Source organism: Ammodytes marinus (assembly GCF_949987685.1).
Source record: "Ammodytes marinus genome assembly, chromosome: 1".
Taxonomy (NCBI): Eukaryota; Metazoa; Chordata; class Actinopteri; order Uranoscopiformes; family Ammodytidae; genus Ammodytes; species Ammodytes marinus.
In genome coordinates, this window is record NC_137230.1 from 1,940,011 (window position 1) to 1,961,042 (window position 21,032).

At 42.3% G+C, this 21,032-nt stretch overlaps 2 protein-coding genes across 2 annotated transcripts; both read right to left on the bottom strand.

The window, feature by feature from the left end:
- Positions 1-236: 236 nt before the first annotated feature.
- On the bottom strand, positions 237-1,637 carry plekhf1 (pleckstrin homology domain containing, family F (with FYVE domain) member 1; the record flags this gene model as incomplete). Its single annotated transcript, XM_080045176.1, has 2 exons — positions 1,325-1,637; positions 237-757 (listed from the first exon to the last, which is right to left on the bottom strand). The coding sequence occupies exons 1-2, from the start codon at positions 1,566-1,568 to the stop codon at positions 237-239; spliced, it is 765 nt and encodes a 254-aa protein (XP_079901302.1). The 5' UTR covers positions 1,569-1,637.
- Positions 1,638-6,622: 4,985 nt separating this feature from the next.
- Positions 6,623-20,713, bottom strand: pop4 (POP4 homolog, ribonuclease P/MRP subunit). Its single transcript, XM_080029770.1, has 7 exons — positions 20,536-20,713; positions 14,883-14,938; positions 13,904-14,121; positions 13,489-13,566; positions 13,095-13,156; positions 9,114-9,215; positions 6,623-7,197 (listed from the first exon to the last, which is right to left on the bottom strand). Exons 1-7 carry the CDS (start codon positions 20,540-20,542, stop codon positions 7,061-7,063), a joined length of 660 nt encoding a protein of 219 aa, XP_079885896.1. The 5' UTR covers positions 20,543-20,713; the 3' UTR covers positions 6,623-7,060.
- Between the last annotated feature and the right edge of the window lie 319 nt (positions 20,714-21,032).

Below are 21,032 nucleotides of genomic sequence, written 5' to 3' on the forward strand. Positions count from 1 at the left end.
AATGACAAATTATTCACATTAATACATACTGTAAGCATTTAACTATTTCACTACATCTCGTTGTTTTGTTAGAGTTATAGTTAGAGTGCGATAATGCGTTGCTTGCTTCTGCTGCACCAAGCTGTATCAGCATTGTGTCCATGTTAAAGTCCTAAAGGCTGTGAGTCCCTGCAGCCTCATGTTTGGGACCTGACAGGCTCTGGTTTGATGGAGACATAGGGGGACCAGGAGTCTATTCAGGAGCTGGGGTCATGGTCCTCCTCTGCTGGCTTGTCCTCCTCTTCACTAGACCCACCCTCCTCCTCTTCCCAGCCCATCTTCCCTGTGCTGTTTCCCCTCAGACGGGACACCTCGGGGGCCTCTGCCTGGGAAAGCTTTGAGTGACAGGTGGTGCAGACCCTCAACCTCTTAGTGGGATGAATGTGTGCGATCACCGCTCTGTCCTTGGAGCACGCGCCACACACCACAAAGCCACACTCTCTGCAGTGGTGTCTGCGCTGTGCCACGGTGAACCTGTGGCAGCAGCGCATGCAGATAGCAGAGGCCTGGTCTGTGATCCAGGTGACTGCGAAGGTGGACCCCGGCCTGCAGCCTCCACTCTGCAGCAGTCTGCTCCGACAGTCTGAGATGTGATCCATCCACGCTCGCTTCTCCTCGTACGAAGACGCCGCCACGCAGAAGGACTTGCGCGGTGTTCGGATCAACCATTGGTTCTTCATTCTTACACTGTCCTCCAGGTCCTCAAGCTCGATGTCCCCTGAGATTTAGAAAGAATTGGATGTTAATACAAGGTATGAGCACTGGGGTATTGTCACAAACATTTGAGCCAAATACATTTGATCTTAACCTGAACAGTTCTTTACAGTTGCCTGTAGCTGCCAGCTAATGCAGAGATGTAATCATATGGTCTGGTTCGGCCCACACAGCCAACCAAATCGTTCTTGTTTCTGACCTCTTGTGTCAGACTATTTTTTCTCCTTTTGTTCCTATTCCTCTTGTCCTCTTTCTTTGTAAGTCTTCTCAAAGATAAAAAATTATGAAACAATGATACTATAAATCCTGAGGTTAGTTTGCCTAGTTTGGTCTAGAGTTGTGGAGAAGGGGGCGTTCGTGTTGTAGTGGTTCGAGCAGACTGGTGTTTGAAAACGGCCCGTGGTTGCTCTGTGCATGTCATTCCCCTGTCTGTCTGTCTGTCTGTCTGTCTCTCTGTCTCTCTCTCTCTCGCTTTCTCTCTTTGCATTATCAATAAAAGCTTTGAAAAAGGCCCAAAATGAAAGAAAGTTGAAAGGGGAAAAAAACAGAAAGTTGTGTATGAGTGGCTCACCCAGAGGTATGAGCTGCTGTCTCTTGTGCCAGCGGTGTAGGATGATGGTCCCGTACAGAAGCAGGTCGTTAAAGAGGAAGAAGGCTTTAGGCTGTGGGCCGCGGCGGCTCAGCTTCATCAGACGGCCCTCACCCATCAGTACGCGGCCGGGCACACACAGGGGCCGACCACACTTCCCAAAGGAGCTCTCCACCGCCTGGATACGCTGCTGGTTAGCGTGACCAAACATCAGTGTGTCCACCATGATTCTGTCTATGGTTGACACGAGGCGTTCAGGTGCTGCAGTTTAAGGCTGTTGGTCTGATAGATCCTCTGTAGGTGGGACAGCTGTTGACTGAGGACAGCAGAGCAGTGGCTTATAAGCAGTAGTTCTTCGTGACGACATCACATGGGGTTTTTCCAAGGAAGTGTCTGCTGTAAGACAGATATTATGCAAAGATAGGAGGAGGGAACATTTCTCACTAAATTCAAATAAATCTGTGGCTGCTGTTTCCGGGTCATGAATGTGTTTTTGTATTTCACCCAGAATAAAGATGCATCCCAGACATTTATTAATGATAATAACAATTATTATTATAATACTTTTTATTTGTCTATCACTCTTCAAACAAACACAGACATTTACATAGGTAGTGTGTAGAAACGTAATGTATAAAATAAAACACAGATTGAAAAGCAGATTAAATCACAATTGGAAAACACATTTAATCAAAAATGATAACCTGATATTAGTGGCCATTTGTTTGACAATACAACAGAAAACCAGGAAAACAAAGCAGCAATGTGCTAGACTAATAAAGATAGACATCTCTTCCACTGTGACCACAAACTAGAAATACATTGTGGTGACATGTTTCCTGTCAGACTGGTCGAGCAGCAGTCCACTTCCCCATCAAGCCAAGCCTTTGTTTCCCCATCACATCATTCTACTGTGCTCATGTTTGTTGATGATTCTCCCAGCAGCTCGCTGAATGTGTGATTTTAGTCATCACAGAAAAAGTTACATTAAGATCAGCAGTGTAACAGTAAGAGGCTGACAGGTGCAAGCACACACAATGAAGTCTCCAATGAGTATGCATAAGAACTTTGGAGTATTCTCCACCTAACCTGTAAGAATAAATTGAATTAATTCAGTATTTGGCCCATCTGGGGGCTGATGTGATGTCATTTTGGAATCATTAGGCAATGCATTGCAAAGTGGAATCAGGAATAATGCAGTATAGCCTACATAGCCTAATTCAGTGCTTCTCAATTATTTTCTGTCATGCCCCCCCTAGGAAATTGAAATACTATTGAGAACCTGCTAATATTTATTTATTTATCTGTATAAGAGTTATATATGAGTTTGAGTTGCTAGCACCAATTTATAGCTGCCCCCAGACAAATGTGCAGCATCACAACTCTATTTCTGAGATCCTCTGAGATTTGTTTTCCCTTTTAGCATGTCTGACCTGTATGGGTTCACTTTGGTGGGCCTAAACTGACCTGGTTTTATCTCTATTTTATCTAGTGCCGCCAAATTTCTTCCCTAAAGATCTCTCACTACATTGGTCCATTTCATCAATCAATTTGGCCCACCTGATTGTTTTTACCTGCTCGATTTAAGCAATGCAGCTCAGGGTTCACAAACTTTTGCACATACAACAGTTGGCAAATAATTTGTTTTATCTGTTTTAACAATTGATTTCTGGAAAAGAAAAATGTTGAATTTGTCTTATAAAAAATACTGGTATTGATAAATGTATTAATTATTGTTAAAATAAATAAAATTCCAAAAGGTTCAAGGGGTTCACAAACTTTCAGCCAGCACTGTAGTAGAAAGTATGCGATTTGGAAAGCAGGGTAAGTATGATGGTCTGGTAGGACCAGGCTACAATAATCATGTTGTCTAATCAGCATCTTGATATGCCACACCTGTCAGGTGGGAATGGATTAACTCGGCAAAGGAGAAGTGCTTACCAACACAGATCTAGACAGATTTGTGAACAATATTTGAGAGAAATGGTTCTTTTGTGTATATAGAAAATGTTTTAGATCTTTGAGTTCAGCTCATGTACTTAAGGCAGAGGTTAACATGTTCTGTTTTTCACCTAGAAAAGTTAAATAAAGGCTATAATTACCCATAAAGAGCCCTCACAGATCTTCCTAGGGCAGTTGATATTCATCTTCTTAGAAGGTGTTATAAGACACTTTTACAAACACATTTGTGAAGAAAGTTAGTGGTAAGGAATTTATTCCAAGATTAGACAAAAATAATAAAAATCAAGTGGCTGAGTACGCCCCCCTCCCCCCCCAATTAACCAACATGTTAAAGCAGCTCCGAGTTTCAATATCTTTTAAACAGCCTCATGTTTCCTCTGATAATCATAAATTACCTTTAACAGCAAACGAGACCATCAGTGCAAAGAAAGACGTTTTTATATAGTTTTTATGACTGCGTTTGGTCTGGTCGCACACCCAGTCCGATTTTCACATATTCGTATTGGTCGCAGCCTTTCAATGTGGCGCAGCAACGCGATTTGAGAAGCCTATCCCTCCAGGTGAGGGAAGGGGAGCGGGAGCCTTGTTTGAGACGGTTATTTGTCGTCATAATGACTGATAACGGGCAGAGCCGGCCCGAGGCATAAGCGAACTAAGCGGCCGCTTAGGGCCCCCGACTGCCTGGGGGACCCCCTAAAAAAAAAAAAAAAAAATTTTTTTTTTTTTTTAGTTTGTGTGTGTGATATTAACATCATACTATGCAAATGTGAGTTATCATACAAAAAAGGAATGAAATGTTTTGGTCTAGATCAGGGGTTCTCAACCTTCTGCAAGCTGGGCCCCCCCAAAGCTGGGTCATCGCAGTTGGGCCCCCCCACCGACCCTGACAACCCCCCCCCCCCCCCCCCCCACACACACACACACACACCACCCTACACAGATAGATAGATAGATAGATAGATAGATAGATAGATAGATAGATAGATAGATAGATAATCTATTATTGTTATTATCACAAGGGCTAGGCCAGTGGCGCACCTTTGAGTTGAACATTGGGTTTAGGGTTGGGGTCCGGACATTTCTTATATTTTAACGTTAAATTCTGGTGCACTTTAAAAGCTAATTATGAGATTGTATCAATGAGACACTGAGGAAATGTTTTTTTTTTTTTTAATCTCCTTAGAAGAGAAGAAAATAGTAGCCTAGATAGAACACACACAGAATAAATTCTACAATAGGTATACCTGTTATGAAAAAGCTTCACTAAACAAAGTCTATGATCAATGGGAAACACTGCTGTCTGACAACCCAGTTCAGAGAATGTTTCAACTATTGAGTCTTGGATTTGGAAAGTGGCCAGATTTAGCTCAAAATGCTACCTGCGATTAATGTGCTGTGCAGCCTGAACGCGGAGTTGTGTGTGTCTCAGTGGCGATTCCAGGAAATTTTGACTGGGGGTGGCCAAGGTGGGCCACAGAGCTAGAGTGGGGTGGCCATCGCACCCCTGAATGAATAGCATGTGATATGCTGTACAACCAATTCAAAGATGATTTATAATCCCAAATGCCCAAATCATGTTAGTATCCATTGTAATGTTTGTCAGAAAACTAAACCCCTGAAGGGGGGTCTGGGGGCATCCCCCCCAGAAGATTTTTTTGTGTTTTTAACATGTAATCTAAGCATTCTGGTGCATTCTCGTGAAGATAATAAAGGAAAAAGTCAATATTTATTTCAGTTCAGATGAATAGTAAAATTAGCAAGACAACATAACTTGCTAGCAGCCAGATGCCTAACAACTGGACAGAGGGACGGATGACCACTACCTTTTGACCAAATATCTTGCTAAAAAAATAAACCTTTATTTATGAAATTCTGCCCTAACAACATGTTACACTTGCTAACTACAAACTTAAATTTTTTTATTCAGATTTCAAAAATCTGCTGGGACACGTGCCCATACACATGCATGGGTGGCACGCATGTCACAAGCACACTTATGCTGTTTTCAAGACCTTTGCTGACCAGAGACCAGTTCTAGTGGCCACAGTCCTACCATTAATTCAGTACTTGAAAATTGCAAACTGATCTCATATCAGTGGATTGGAGTGTTTGTGTGATGAACTTGGCAACTACCTATCAAAAAAATTTAATTAAGAAAAAAATACATATCATGTCTGAACTAGGCTACATATCAGGAAAAAAATTGAAAAAAAAAAAAAAAAAAAAAATCAGATTTTTTTTTTTTTTTTTTTTTCATCCCCCTCGCGCCCCCCCGGTAGAGTGTCCGCGCCCCCCCGGGGGGGCGCGCCCCACCGGTTGAGAACCACTGGTCTAGATAATTAATAGCCTAAAAATGTAATCAGTTCATCTGGGAGGAAATCCGAAATTATCTGATCATGTCACGTTCACATCCATGCACAGTGTGTATTGAGTTTATTTAAAAACAATTGGAAATGGGGCTGCCCTCAGTTGCCCATGCACTGTGTATGTGCAGCCTTGTCTGTGGAAAAAAAGATACAGTAGCTGGACAACAGAGTTCTTCTGCTTCGTTCCTCACACTGCATTTAAATGCATTCACTATATTACAGAGAAATATGTCCCGTAAAAGAAAAAGAGCTCCAAGCCCAACCCATAATATTTTATTTTATATTAATATTTTTATGGAAAATCCATGTGTCTTTCTTCAATAGCTTCTAATTCATCTGACCCAGTGTCTCCAAATTATTTGTTCACACAAAATTTCTCAGATTTAGCCTCTTAATTTTCCTCTTTAAGTGCACCAGATTCATGCATTTCACTTTAAAAAGGTTAAAAAAAATCTCCCGGGGGGGCATACCCCCGGACCCCCCTACAAGGGTCTGAATCTCGGCTGTCTAATATTTTCGCACAGCCGCACAGTGGAGGCACTAGCGGAAAACACTGGGTGTGTGAATGATATTTAACAAAGATCTATAGTTTCAGCAGCGCTAACATTGGAGAGGGGCCCCCTAATCATATTTCGCTTAGGGCCCCCTGAAGGCTTGGGCCGGCTCTGATAACGGGGCTGAACCATCAAAGAAAAAAAAGAGAATGCAATGAAGAAAGGGAGAGTGGTAGACGGGCGGGAGGGCGTTGCCAAGCAACGTGTACACAATTGTTGCTGTAGGTCTAACAACCTCAGAGTGATACGTCTCCTCATTTCAGTCACATTCTTACAGGTTAACTTTTATCATATTATATCAATAATTTAATCTAATCAACTGTATAGTTCTAAACCAGGACCTCCGATTTTTGGATCAAGTAACTCATATTAGAGAAATTGGAAAGAGTAAGTACAGCTGTTATTTAAGAAAACTATTTAATCAACATTCAGGCCAATTCAAGAGCATTAATGGACTTGGATTGCCAATGGGCCATACAAACTTGTTTGGGGCATTCCTAAACATGTATGAGCTAACATAGCCCTGATGACATCATTAAGGTCATTTACTCAGACTTTACAAAGTGGCATAAAATACATTATACAACTGTTTCTCTGGCTGAGTATTACCATGACAAGAAATGTGCAAAATAGGTGGAGTTCCCCTTTAAATAAAACAGACCTGTGTGTAAAATCACCATGTGCCACAAGGTGAAAAGCATAACCAAAAAATGAATGTTTTTTGATACAGTCTATAACCATAATGCTTCTGCTACACACTTGTCATTGTTGTTGCTGACGTGCCAATGGAGGGCATTAGAAGTCTGTCAAGTGTCTGTGGTGAAGGCACAGTCATGTCACAAGTCGATGGTTCGTTTCACTTTGAACTTCTTAGCGGAGCGTTCGCTGGCTCGCTGCTGGAACTTGCTTCCATAGATGTGTGAGATGAAGCCGTTGACCTCCACTGCAAACACACTGTTCCTCTTAGGGATCACTGGAACACAACAACAAACAGAGAGGAGCTTTAAATCAAATAGAAAGCTTAAAGAATAAATGAATCTAACTAATGCATAGAGACAAGCTTTTACCAGAGTTTGCTATCATTTTGGATTGGCAAAACACTGCAGCTTATCATTGGTTCCAGGGCCGTAAGAACATTTTCAGCACATTCATGGTAAAGATTGGGCTAGGAGCATGAAACTTTACAGCAAGATGTGTTGGCCCGTGTCACAAAAAAAAAGCAAATTTATGTTCCAGGCCAAACCCAACAGGAAGTCCGCCCCAAATTTGTGTATTTCTGACTTTCTGATCATTCAAAATGAAAAACTCCTAGCAGGATGATCTGATGCAAAACGAACATCATAGAGGAAGTCCTCAGACTGGTTTGAGTTGGACCAACCGTGTTGAAGCAGCGACGCGTTATTCGCCACAAAGCAGGAAGTTGTTCTAACTCCACTATACTCTGCAATGCTGCAAAGTATAGTGTAGTATCTGCTCAAAATCTGATGATTGGTGACTAGGGTTGCAAAGGGGTGGAAAGTTTCCGGTAAATTTCCAGAAACTTTCCACGGGAACTTTCACTTGGGAAATTTGGGAATATCCAAAATTGGGAATTATATGAATGAACTAAATGGTGGTCATTTAAATGATCTGTTTCATATCCAAACATATAAACAGTAGACAGCAGACATCCATGCAATATAATACAATTAAAAAAACATTACATTTGAACAGATTTATTTATAAATAGAACTTTATCAAGTTTTGATTATTTTATGAACAATCAATAATTTCACTGAACAACAAAACGATGAATGTTGAGTAAAATATTACTCATCTGTCTGACCCCACCCATTCAATAAATAAAGTCAAATGCCCCCCCATGTGATGGAGGAATGCACAGTGCATGTAGGGGGCGTGGCCTCAGTACCCCTGCAGTAAGCAGTGTGCTATGTGCAATTTGCCAAGTGTACTTGCATTAAATCTGGTTGTTTTAGTCAAGATTATGCTAAAATATATTTTCCCAAACTATATTTAAAATCACTTTTAAATATTATTTAATATTATTTAGGCCTCTGTAAACCTGGTCTAGTAAAAATCAATATATGATATCAAGTTTGGTGTCTCAATAAGCTTTAAAAAGTCTGATTTGAAATGAAATGTTCATAAATATTAAAAAAATAAATTGGAAAAAACTGCTTTTTACAGTCTAAAACGTTTGCCAGTGCTGACACAACACAGTTAAAAAGATTTAGTGCATTTGGGTTGCTTTAAATTGAGTAAATTCCTGTTTCTTCCCCAAATTCCCATTAAATTCCCCTGGAAAGTTTCCAACTTTGAAAATTCCCGGAATTTTGCAACCCTATTGGTGACAGTCAAGGCTTGAGGAATGTCATATACTAATATTCAGCGATAGTGAGGGCACCACCTGCTGGGTAATGAAAATATTGCATGTTGACCCGCAACTCCTACACATTCTTTCAAATGAACCTGAGGGCTGCACAGGGAGTTCTGAAGCCAGCCACCATGATCACAGAGAAGCTCCTTTGATTGGCTCAAACGCCTTTGCCGCAGCTTGGCGTCAACGCCGCAAAACAGGAAGTCGCTGTAACTTGGCTCTGCATAGTCCGACTCCCATCTGCTCCAAGCTTCAGCAGCTTGTTAAGAGCCCAGGCCTGAGGACATCCACACATGCATATGAAGCTTGCTCGGTTTGGGGAGTTACGGCAACACACTCTCCCAAGAGGAGACTGCAGCCTCTCTCACTCGGCTTGGAGTCCTGTGTGCGGGCTCATCGCTGCTCACAGCTTTCCAGTTAAAATGATAACTTTGTCAGATTCAGGGAAATGGTAACCTGCTTAGATCCATCTCTTAAACAAGTGAAGAACAAGAGGTGAGCTTCAGTCTCACCCTTCAGTTTGTCTTCCTTGGTGATGATTTTGAAGACATGCTTGAACTCTTGGACTACGATCCCTGTCATCCCCACGTACGACGGGCATCTAGATCGGACCACTGAGACAGAGACAAGACAACAAACTATTAGTACAACAGAAAACAGGCTTTTATTTCACTGCAATTTGGGACAGAAAGTTGTGGGGATGTAGCCCATCTCAGACACATTATTCAGGCTTGCATTAAGCTTTCATCTGTCCCCTTGTTGTTTTCAACACACATACAGAGCACGCTGAAAACTACGTCACAAGTCTGCGCGCAGGGGACTCTGGATGGGAGGGGGGAGTGATAGTGTTGCCAATGCATGTGAGATCTGCTACTCAGACAATAGAAGCCATATCTACTGGCTCCATGCTGGCACTAGAACAGCTGCTTTCATGTTTTGGTCAATCATTTGTTAGCTGGATTTGTGACAAATAGGTTGTTCCTGGATAAATGAAATCCTGAGACATAATGAATTAAAGGAAATTAAAATGTAATCCAATAATACAGTCAGTCAAGCTGTGACGGTGTGACTCATTCCCTGTGAGCACAGTGTCCTGCTGTTGGAGCTACATCAATAAAAACTCTGTTTAAAGCTTTGATTATTCACTTCTATTTTGGGTCAAATCCTCCTCCATGTTTCACAACTATACTTTCAATGTTTTGGGGGATTTAAACAGGAAGTGTCATCCAAGATGTTAGCCGATATATTTGTTGTTGTCATTGTGGTAGAGTGTCTCTATTTGGGAGCGTTCACACCAGACAGGAGGCTCACATTACAAAGACAGACATTGGTTAAGGCACGATGAAGCAACGCAATGGAGGCACAATGAATCCTAGCCAACAGCGTGACGTTGAACATATTGAACTTTTTAAGCGATGGAGCCTGATGCTTAAACACTATAGCCAATCAGCGTTGAGATTAACCCGACGTCACTGACATCTAGACAAAGGACAGTACACACTGTGCAGGCAGCCGCTGCTGTGTGACACGGTTCTACAAGAAGCAGCTCGCGTGGGGAGAGTGAGCCAGGAGATTTGGCTTCCTGGTGAATTGAGTGAATATGTGTGTTATGCTTGAAGCTTTTCTGTTGCTTCTCTCCCAACAGGAGGCATAGAGACAAACTCTTTGCAATCTAGAATGGTTATCATTAGTGGGATTTTTTTGACGCTGCGCACAAAAAGCCAGGGTTCAACATAACCTTTTTTTCCTACTGGCCCGCCGGGCCAGTGGATCCGAGTTTTACTGGCCCCTTGTATATTTTCACTGGCCCTGCACACACTTTTTTTTCTTCATAATTTAGTGTCAATAATTATAATACCTGTATTAGAAAAATAAAGAAAAATAACCATATCTAAAGGGAATATCTATACTGTAACAGTATAGATATTCCCTTTAGATTTGGTTATTTTTCTTTTAGTTAATTATATGAAATGTTGATATTGCTCATACACATAATATAAAACCAGGCCGACATATTGAATTTGAAGCCTACAACTGAAAGTATGTTGAAGGGGTCGGCCAGTATTTTAAAGTCCAATAGTTTGATAATTGTTATTATTCTTGAATTTGGGCAGTTTAATGAATAGTTCACCTGCAGAAGTCATGTTCAAACATAAAAAAAAAAAAATAAGAGATGAAGGTCTGATCATTCTTTGTGGTGTGGTAGGCTGTTTTTATTACTTTCTCTATGTGCATTAGGGATGTGAATGTGTCGACCGAATGACCGGTTTTCCACTTGCGCTCAAGTTGACTTTAAAAATAGAATAGAAATCCGAAAATCAGTGGGTTATGCCGTTTTTTTAAATAGGAGATTTCACCGTGTATGCGAGTTCACGTCTGGTCGTGAGCGCGCTGCAGGAGTGTCACTTCTCCATGAAGTGTCAGCTTCACATAAGAGTCCGGTGTGGGACCATTTTTCAAACTATTGATAAAAAACAATGCAGTGCAAAATATGCAGCAAAAGTTAAACGCTCGTCTAATACTATGACGTTAAATCACCTTAGAAACACACAATGCCTTCGTCCGATCACAGCAGCGTTTCACCGTGAGATCTCGCCAGTGAGTGAGCCGTCGCGCAGATGAACTGTGGTTTGTGGCTAAAATAATAACCGGGGATATTCTCCCCGTTAGCGATTTCAATGGGAAAGACTTCTGCGATCTGATTGAATGTCTCGAGCCTGAAAACACAGTGCCATGTCGGCAGACAAACTGCGCGACTAGGAACTGTACAGTGAGCCGAGTCCCTCCGTTGGTTTCTGTCTACAACTGACACAATCACCGGAGACGCATTCACAGCGTTTAAATAAAGCCTCTCATTTGTATTACCATTGGGGCTTGCATGCAAATACTGTAACATTACGGCAGCAGCTAAAGGAAAAGCGCAGTTTTCACTTCCTTTTCTGCACCGCAACCTCTGCTGTGGGAAGAAAGAAAGGGGGCAGAGTAAGTCGATTAATTTGTCGACTCGCAGGCGGACAGTAGGCAGCTCTGCCAACGGAGCGAGAGTGCGCCCGCATGTTGCTCCGCCTGTCAAAACACCCACGCATCGGTTGTCCACTGGCCTTTCATGCCAAACTCTACCTGTAACTGTTTTAATTAGGCTATATTGTACTTTCACCCATTTAATTTCATTTTAATTGCTGCCACTCTTCACCACTATGTAAATGTTTCAATTGTTTTTTTCTTCTCTTCACCTGTTGTTGTGTATTTGATGTATTTGCATTGAATATTGTGTATGCATTGTTGTTTTTCCTTGGAATTTGTTTGAACTCGACACCATTGAAAATGAGGGTCACCCCTCAATTGGTCTCTCGAGGATAAATAAAAGTTAAATGAAAATGAAAAAAATGAAATTAAAAAATATATTTTATATTAGGTTTATTATATTGAGTCTTAAATAAACACTGCTTTCATTACGACTCTCAACGCGCATTTCAATAAACCATGATGTAGTCTACAAAAAGATACTGAACTGTGATTGGCCGTTACTGGCCCGGGCAAGACAGTGACTGGCCAATCAACTTGCCCTGCATATGATTTTACTGGCCCCGGGCCTACAGGCCATGCGTTATGTCGAACCCTGAAAAAATGTTGTGTAGTCTAAATGTGTTTATGTTGCTGACTTGCAGTTTGTGTGTATTTGCGAGCAGTGTGCGTCTTTATGAAATGCAGTTTTAATGTTAACTATTTTTGCAGTTCAGTTGCTGTTTACTTGTCTTTTGGCACAGTAGTTGGCTGTGTGGTTGGTTTTGTACCGCCATGCACAAAGTGCACGGTTGCAGTTGTGCCCGGTCCCATCTCAGCCATAGTTGATAAGCCGAATGAACAGCGGGAGGAAATCTAGGCGCCATGGACACAATGAACCAAAATATGATCAAGCGGCAAGTTAGGCGCAATTACCATTGACCAGCATGGCGTTTGTTGTGCATTTAGCATTTTGTTAGCATTGTTGCTACATTACTTAGACACTGGAGATCAATTATTCTCAGGAAGTTGTGCGACATTCTTTCTCTCAGATTTCTCAGTGGATTTATGGACTCTTATTCTGAAAGGACATCAGAGATAATGGTATGCTCAGAAATGTGTCAGACAACCTAAACATATATGTATCATGTCTCTGGGTTCAAATCTACATCTTTATTTCTATAACCAATATCACAAATGACATTAGCCTCAGGAGCTTCAAACTGTGTGTGGCCCTGATGCGGTGACCTCACACCTTCCCTCTGGCTGCTATGGTAACCTGCTATGGACTGATTTACTCCATTTTACTACACTTTACTACATTTCTTGTTGTGGACTGTTGCCAAGAATGAACTTGAGGAAACATGTCATGTGAGGCCAAACCTTTACAAAACATTTGGAGCAGCATTCAACTTCACAGTAACTTTAAACAGTGAAAACTCTTACTGATTAAAGTCCTTGTGAAATGGACAGTAGAGAAAGCTGTCTACCTGTGATGATGGCTCCATGCAAGTCTGCCTTCAGGAACTTCATCTGCACAGACAGTGGATTGCTGTACAACACAACAGAACACACAGTGCAGTCAAAGTCATCACACAGCTTCCAATGAGCCGATAATGAGGAATGTCAGGGATTGGAGGAGTAAATGGTAAATGGACTTGACTTATTTAGCGCTTTCTTGCCCGTTTTCTCAGCCCCAAAGCGCTTCACATATCTTACCACATTCATACACACACTCATACACCGATGTATGTACAGCAATTTGGGGTTCAGTGACTTTCCCAGCGACACTTCGACATGTGGCGGGTAGGCGGGGGATCGAACCTCCGACCCTGCACTCCAGAGGATGATCTCCCTACCCACTGCGCCCGAGTATGGATTTACCTTGATGGATGCAATCCCCCACACAGGTCAATGATGTACTGTCTCCACAGAGCATGCAGAGGCAGGAACAGCTGGTATCTGCAGTGAGAATGATAGACACAGTGATTCTAGGGAGCTTGTCTATACTCGTAGGCCAAGCAAAGCTTTGAAGTCAGCGGTTTTATTTTTTATGTTCAACCATTGGCCACACGCCACTTTGGAATGTGGTCACGATTGTACGTTTATGCGACAAACAAAATGTTAATCAATAATAAACACAATAGAATGCAAGCAAAATATGTGTCACTTCACTTCTTAGTTTGAACCCCTTGTCTGGTTGGAAACCGAGTCCTACGTTTAATCTTTTCCCTGTATCTTACAGAAATGAACACTTTGTACCTTTGAATACTACAATAGACATGTGGTCCTGACCAACCTCTGCTGCTCCGGCTGGATGTGGAAGATCTTCATGGCTCTCTTCTGCCTAGCGTTGAGCCCCTTTGCCTTCTTGCGGTTGCTCTTCTCCTGCTTGGCCCGGCTGTAGCCCAGGATCAGAGCCTTGTGAGTCAGCATGGCCTTCACGTTAGCCTCAGGCCGGAGACTGTTCTTCAGGAAGGCCTCGGTGAAGGCAGCTGCTTGGGAGGGGCTCTGCCGCTAAAAATGACACCCCAACAACAACCTTTATGTCCAATATATTTCTACGTGTTACACAACAGCTATGACCTCTTCAGTACCTTACCACCCAGAGCCTGGTGGGATAATGGAGGTCAAAATGATAAGAGCAATATGTTTAAATCAGCTTATGTTAAAAAAATAAACTATTCTCATTATTGGAAATAATCTCTAAAATATTTGCAGTAAATAGCTGCGACCAATGGACTGAGGCAGCACATTTTACAGTAAAACAATAAACATCCATTTGTTCATTTGTTTAAACCTGAAATACAAGAGGCACAAGGCTTGTGGCTGCAAATGAGCCTTAGCTACTGTGTGTGTGTGTGTGTGTGTGTGTGTGTGTGTGTGTGTGTGTGTGTGTGTGTGTGTGTGTGTATATATATATATATCATTCATTTTTATAGATTATTGAACAATGTTATTATTCTGCAATATCTATTAGCATATCTGCATATAACGATACAGAAACATCTGTGCTCAGCCGCATACTGAATGATTGATCATATCAGCCTGCTAAGCTTTGTCATACAGACACACATTTTATGATATCTTAAAGGCTACTAGAATTATTGTTATTATTGATTAAAGTACAATTAACTGGCAATCGAAACAGTTGACTAATCAATAATAGATTGCAGCTCTAGAGCTCATGTTAATGTGTACAGACTATTGTGCATGATCTCCTATTCAGGTGATGGTTTAACTACACAGCAGCAGCACATCTCAAGGTCTCGACTCACCTCTACACCTAGAACCTTCAGCAGATCACCAGGGATGGCTGCTCGAACCAGGGCTTCTGTTAACACACACACAACCAAACCATAGAACCAGGGCTTCTGTTAACACACACAACCAAACCATAGAACCAGGGCTTCTGTTAACACACACAACCAAACCATAGAACCAGGGCTTCTGTTAACACACATAACCAAACCATAGAACCAGGGCTTCTGTTAACACACATAACCAAACCATAGAACCAGGGCTTCTGTTAACACACATAACCAAACCATAGAACCAGGGCTTCTGTTAACACACATAACCAAACCATAGATAGTATAGAAAACCAAACTAGTGTTACACAAAACCTCATGACATCACTGAAGCATTACAATGCATAGCTGGAGCCCAGCAGCCAGGTGTATATTAATATTAGGACTTCTTTTTTTGTGTGAAATCCCAACACTATTCAAACAATGTATTTATTTTCAATATGTCCCTAAAACTCTGGCATAGATGAAGATAGAAGATCAAGGATTTTTTTCCACAGGCATGAAGTTGAAATATCTGCTTTGGCTTTGTTTGTTTGCACAGCTCCACTCAACAAGGAGACACCATGGAAGGTCTAGCTTTACCTTTAAGGCCAGGACACACCAGTCCGACTACCCGAAAATGGAGTCTGCCGTTTCAGGCAGCTCCAGTCTGCCCGTCGCTGCCAAAAAAGTGCCAAGAACACACCGAGTCGACTACTGACTTTCCGTACGCTCTGCGCTTGCGCAGGACGTAATGTCTCCATAACAGCAGGCGGCGCTAATCTGTATTGTGGCCAGGGCTGTACAGTGCGACAGTTTTGATCGCATTTGCTACTGAAATTGATCACGTGCGATGATGAATACAACTCTAATCGCACTCGTGCTAGTGTTGCCACCCGTCCCGTTTTTCCCAGAATTGTTCTCTTTTTTTCACCAGCTGTGACCCGTTTTTTGGGGAAAATGCCAAAACCTCATTTGATTTCCTTCCTTCGTTCAGTAGTTAAGGCCGTCTCACACGGGCCGAGGAGTTTGTTGCGCCCGCTATTGCATCGGAGAGGCGGGCGGGCAGGGGCGGTCTTAACGATCTCGGGGCCCGTTTCAAGACCCTGTGTGGGGCCCCACACTTTTTTTTTTTTTTTTTTTTTTTTTTTTTTTTTAATAAATAATGCTTGTGCATGCTGCCCGCGAAAATAAAAAAGATTGTGGAAACCAGTTGGTTCATAGACGGATTATGAGATAATGGGCCCAGACTCTTTGTACCGTTTTAAAGTTAAATGCATCAGAGCAGAGGAACATTTTAATCAAATCTTGAGCTGCAGAAGGAACATTATTTTTCTTAAACAGGCACTCTTTACTCTGCAACTGTGAAAACAGTACAGTAGATTGGTCTGCAGACTCATGTTATACGATGGAGGGGCCCATTGCAACATATACAGGGTGGAAAGCTACTTTTCATGAACAGTATAGAATTTACACATAGCAAGCTTATTCCTGTTTGTGTGTGGGGGGCTTAGCTGTCCCTCATGAAGCCCATAAGACAGAGCTAATAATGCTTTTGTTTTGCACTTGCTTTTCTATTTGTCACCTAGTTGGGGCCATGATGATTTATTTCCTTATATTTAGGCTATTCCTTGTTGGACCCTGTTATTGACATGAGTGACTGAGCTCTTTGACAATGCAACATTTAAAGTTACTATCAGTATTTCTGGCTTAGGCCCCCCCCCCCCCCCCCCGAGCCCTTGGGCCCCTGGGCATGGTTGCATGCAATATTATTCTCAAAGTGCACCAGATTGATGAATTTTACTTTAAAAGGTTGCATTTTTTTCTTCCGGGGCCCCCCTACAAGGTCCAGGGTCCCCACCCACCTCAGTCTCCCTATTTAGCCTATACTGTAAAAAGCACTGTAGGTGTGTATGGTTATTATAGGTCATTACACTGGTCAGTCTGAACTGGTAGCCTAATAATGGCCGAGCCCTCCGCCCCAAACATTCAAGTGTCCCTTTTTTTCCTAAATCCAAGGTGGCAACCCTAACTAGTGCGACAGCCTGCCAAATTGCAATTGGCAGGTTAGATTATTTTGTCTAAATTGCAATCAGTGCACCCCTATTAATTTTTCTACAATTATTACTGCACACACTAGGAAATAATATTAATTGAGAATCTCAAATGAGACCAAGATGACATGCTCAAAGGTAATTAGAGCGAAATGCAAGGGTTAAGGTTATGCAAGTTTTCGATCATACTTTGTGTGCTACCAAATTTATTTTTGTGCTACTGATTTTTTTTGCTTGCTAGCACCAGTGCTACCACTTTAAAAAATAAGCGTACAGCCCTGATTGTGGCCCAAAAAAATACGGAAGCCGGAAATGATGGGACGGCTCTCTAGACCATACACATAGACATAAATACGTATTTATATTTATGGACCATAAAGAGCACCATTTTTAGCAGAGTGTCGAGCATAGTGTCGAGCAGTCAACAAGGGTTGATGCATGAGAGTACTCGCTGAACGAAACAAACAAACACATTAAAACAATGGCTAACTGTTGTTAGCTGTTTGTGCTACCCGCCTCACTTCCGGGCTGCACTGATTCGCTAGCCCTCCACCAATCAAATTGCTCCAACTGAAAGACTGCCCGCCGCCGATTGAACATGTCAAAAGAAGCCCGACGACATCTACGACGACCGACGTCACGGCACACACCAAACAGATTTGTGTCCCCGCCCCTTCCAGACTCTCCGACGGCGATTATCGGGCCGGTGTGTCCGGGCCTTTAGGCACAAAGTACATTTAGCAGCATGCTCCTTTCATTTGAAGACAGTGATGCATGACTATGGCTCTTGTGCTGTCCAACCTTACAAACAGAGTGAAGTGTTGTAGCCTACATTCTGAGCCGCCTGTGACTTCATGAAGTGAGTTGATGTGTAGACACTCTAAAGGCTCATTTATGCTCTACGCTAGATACGCATACGGATACGGACGCAGCCTTCTGTCCGTACTCTGCGTACATTACGTGCGTATTTCTGCACGTATCCTGCAAGCTTGCGGATGCGTACCAAACGGACAGAACGGAGCATTACTACCGGAGATCACGGGGGGCGCACAGCCAACAGTTCACTTTCACTTACTGTGCATTTGTTTACAAACACAAACGAAAAACATAATACTTTAGAAAAGGTCTTAACTTTTGAGGAGAGGTTTGTGTGAGTTGGTACGAAATGACAAACACATTTATCTATCTATGAAGTTACACAGCCGGGGCACAGGGACATACAACTACAACAGAGCAGCAGGAGCGGGGATCGCACGGGGAAGAATGTCAGCTAGACGGCAGGCTGACGGCAGCAATAGAGAAGTGCCGGAGGTCCGTGCGAGACTAGTTTGTTTGACATGTCGTGATTAATGTCCTCAGACCCCCGCTGTCTGTAATACAGCCTCTAGTTTAGCCTCTTCCATCGCTACGGTAGTAGGCCTATATCGCTAAAGCTGTTTCTTCCATGGACCTATTATAAAATATATTCCAGTTAATTCACTTTGACTCTTCTTCTTCCTATTTGAGTAACTTTTTACTCTGAGCGGCGCTGCTGCCCACTAATGGTTGATTTGCTTAATGTCCATTCCAACATAAAGGACGCATGGAAGTATGAGGGCAGTGACGGATATAACGTTGTAAACGTACGTCTCTATTTACGCACGGAATTGGAGCAGAGTAGCCTTTAGGGGAAGCTAGTTGGAGGTAGAGTGAGTCAGAGATTCTGGAGCATGCTTGTTGTAGGAAGGTAGTAGATCATGATGAGATTTTGAAAGAAAGTGATTTCGACAACAAGCGTTCTTAAAACTATCAACAGCAGGGGAGTGACAGGGTGGACATCAAAGATGAAACTGAAGTGAGGAATCCTGAAAAAGACTTACTAACACTTAAGACAAAAGAAAGTCTGGGCACTGGCCTAAGTGGGCTGTCTTTGTTTTTTGAGTAGAGCTGGTTATCCAATCCAAATACTTTTCTGTACCGATTGACCTGTGTCTAGCCGTATCCCATTCGAGGGGCCGCAGCCTACGAAGGCTGCATTTGAAGACCGATTGCGTCATAGCGGCGTGCAAAGGCTTGTTCCATTTGGAAGGCTCCTTCATATGCGGCCGAGAAATGCAGCCTTTGTTTCACGGTTTTGAAGGGTCCAACAGATGTATCCTTCGCGGCCCAACATATCCCAAGATTCATTGCGTTTTTTCAGAGATGGCATAAAATAAATAAAAAAATAACAAAACAGCAACGTGTTTTTTTCTTGTACTTTTTTTTCTTTTCGTCTGGTAGGCAACTTCTCTTTCTTTTTTCCTCCGTTGACAAGGCTGTTTCAGTTGGCAGCAATCAGGGTTGCTAGGCAGCACAGGAGCGGCGAGTCGTCACCCAAGGTAACGGCTTGTTACGCAAACCGGAAATGCTCGGAAACCGAGACCTGCGGAGACCATGGTTGCGTTCCGAATCGCATACTTTCTACTATATAGTATGTAGAAAAAAGAATCAGGATGTCCCGATTCTTGTGGCCAGATTTAGGATGGTTAGAAGTACCCGGATGTCCTACTTCATGCGGCCAAGATTGTTAGTGTTGAAAAGTGCATCCTATTTGGGTGATTCTGACCCACAATCCAGTGCGCACGTGAAGTGACGTCACATCGACGAAGCCTCCATATGAAAACAAACGGGGATGCGACGGATATAAAAGCAAGAGGCAAGATCAAGGCGCAATGTTATGATGAAATAAGAGAGTAAAGTATGTCCCAATAGTATGCCTAGATTATTTTTATCGTCGGATGTAGTATGTAGAATAGAAAAAAGAAAGAGTATGCGATTCGGAACGCAACCCATCTCAATTAACAACGCTCGTTCGGCTTTCGAATCGGCCTTCACAGGCTATGGCCTTCATAGACCGTGTCCTTAGAAGGATGCGGCCCCTCGAATGGGATACGGCTACAGTCTAGTAATATCTCCCATTCGGACAGCTGAGGCTGTTCCTGGATCAGTCTAATCCTGACACACTGGGGAGATGAAGTGATTATTTAGTCAACCTTCTTCTTGTAGTTTACAGCTGCTACTTTACGTTTGATAACTAGTTTAAAGCTACATTCACCAACGGAGGAAGTAAACCTAATTGACCATAACCCATCCAGCAGACACAATGCTACATTACCCAGGCTGCTATTCTTCTGGTCTATTCTGTGCTCCACTGATTATTAAAATGACCATATTTTCTGCTTTTCAGCTCCGTTGCTGGTCTCCACCAACTATGGAGATTACTTTCCCACTGACTTGACATGTGTTGATGTCCAAAGCACATTGGTCAAGTAAAACAATAAGCCTGCATAACGTGATTAGAAAGCCTACAGCTTGATTCATCCCATTCATATGTGGAAGTGTTTTACAAATATTCCGTGACTTGCTTTGACAGGACGCTGTTCAGAGACTAATCTGTGATAATTACAGGTTTAACAACAGACAGACATGTTAATTTCTCTGAAAGTGAGCTATGGATTTGTATCAATAGAGAAAGCAGAGGATGAGAAATGGAGTTTGAGTAACAGGTGAACTGTGTTCCATCATGGCAGCACGGACACAGTCACAGCTCTACCGAACTAACAACTCACCGTCCATGCTCGCCCTGTGTAGAGCCTACTTCTCCAAAGGTAAAGCTCGCTCAATGTTAATGTAGGCTAGCCTCTCTAGCACTCCGTGACTCCACCACACAAACACAGGTCAACACACGTGTGTGCAGAATCATAAATAGTATACTACAACAGCAGCTTCTTCCTCTTCCTTCTTCTGGTGGACAGTTCTTCTTCTTGTGTAATGTTTGTTGGCGGTTGGCAAACAACTTAAAGATGCATTACCGCCATCTACTGGTGGCATAAATAACAACCTCGCTTCAAAAAATTAAAATTAAAAATAAATAAATAAAATAATACTAATTCAAATAAGAAGCTATATTTTCAAAAACAAATGAGTTACCCTAAGAAAATGAAATAGAACTTGATGACACCTATTGGAATTCTTTTGTAAAATATCTATTAAATCAAAACTTACTTTTTCTTTTCTGAATTTCCCCCTCATCTGCCTTCTGTCTTCCTCATACCTCACACACTGC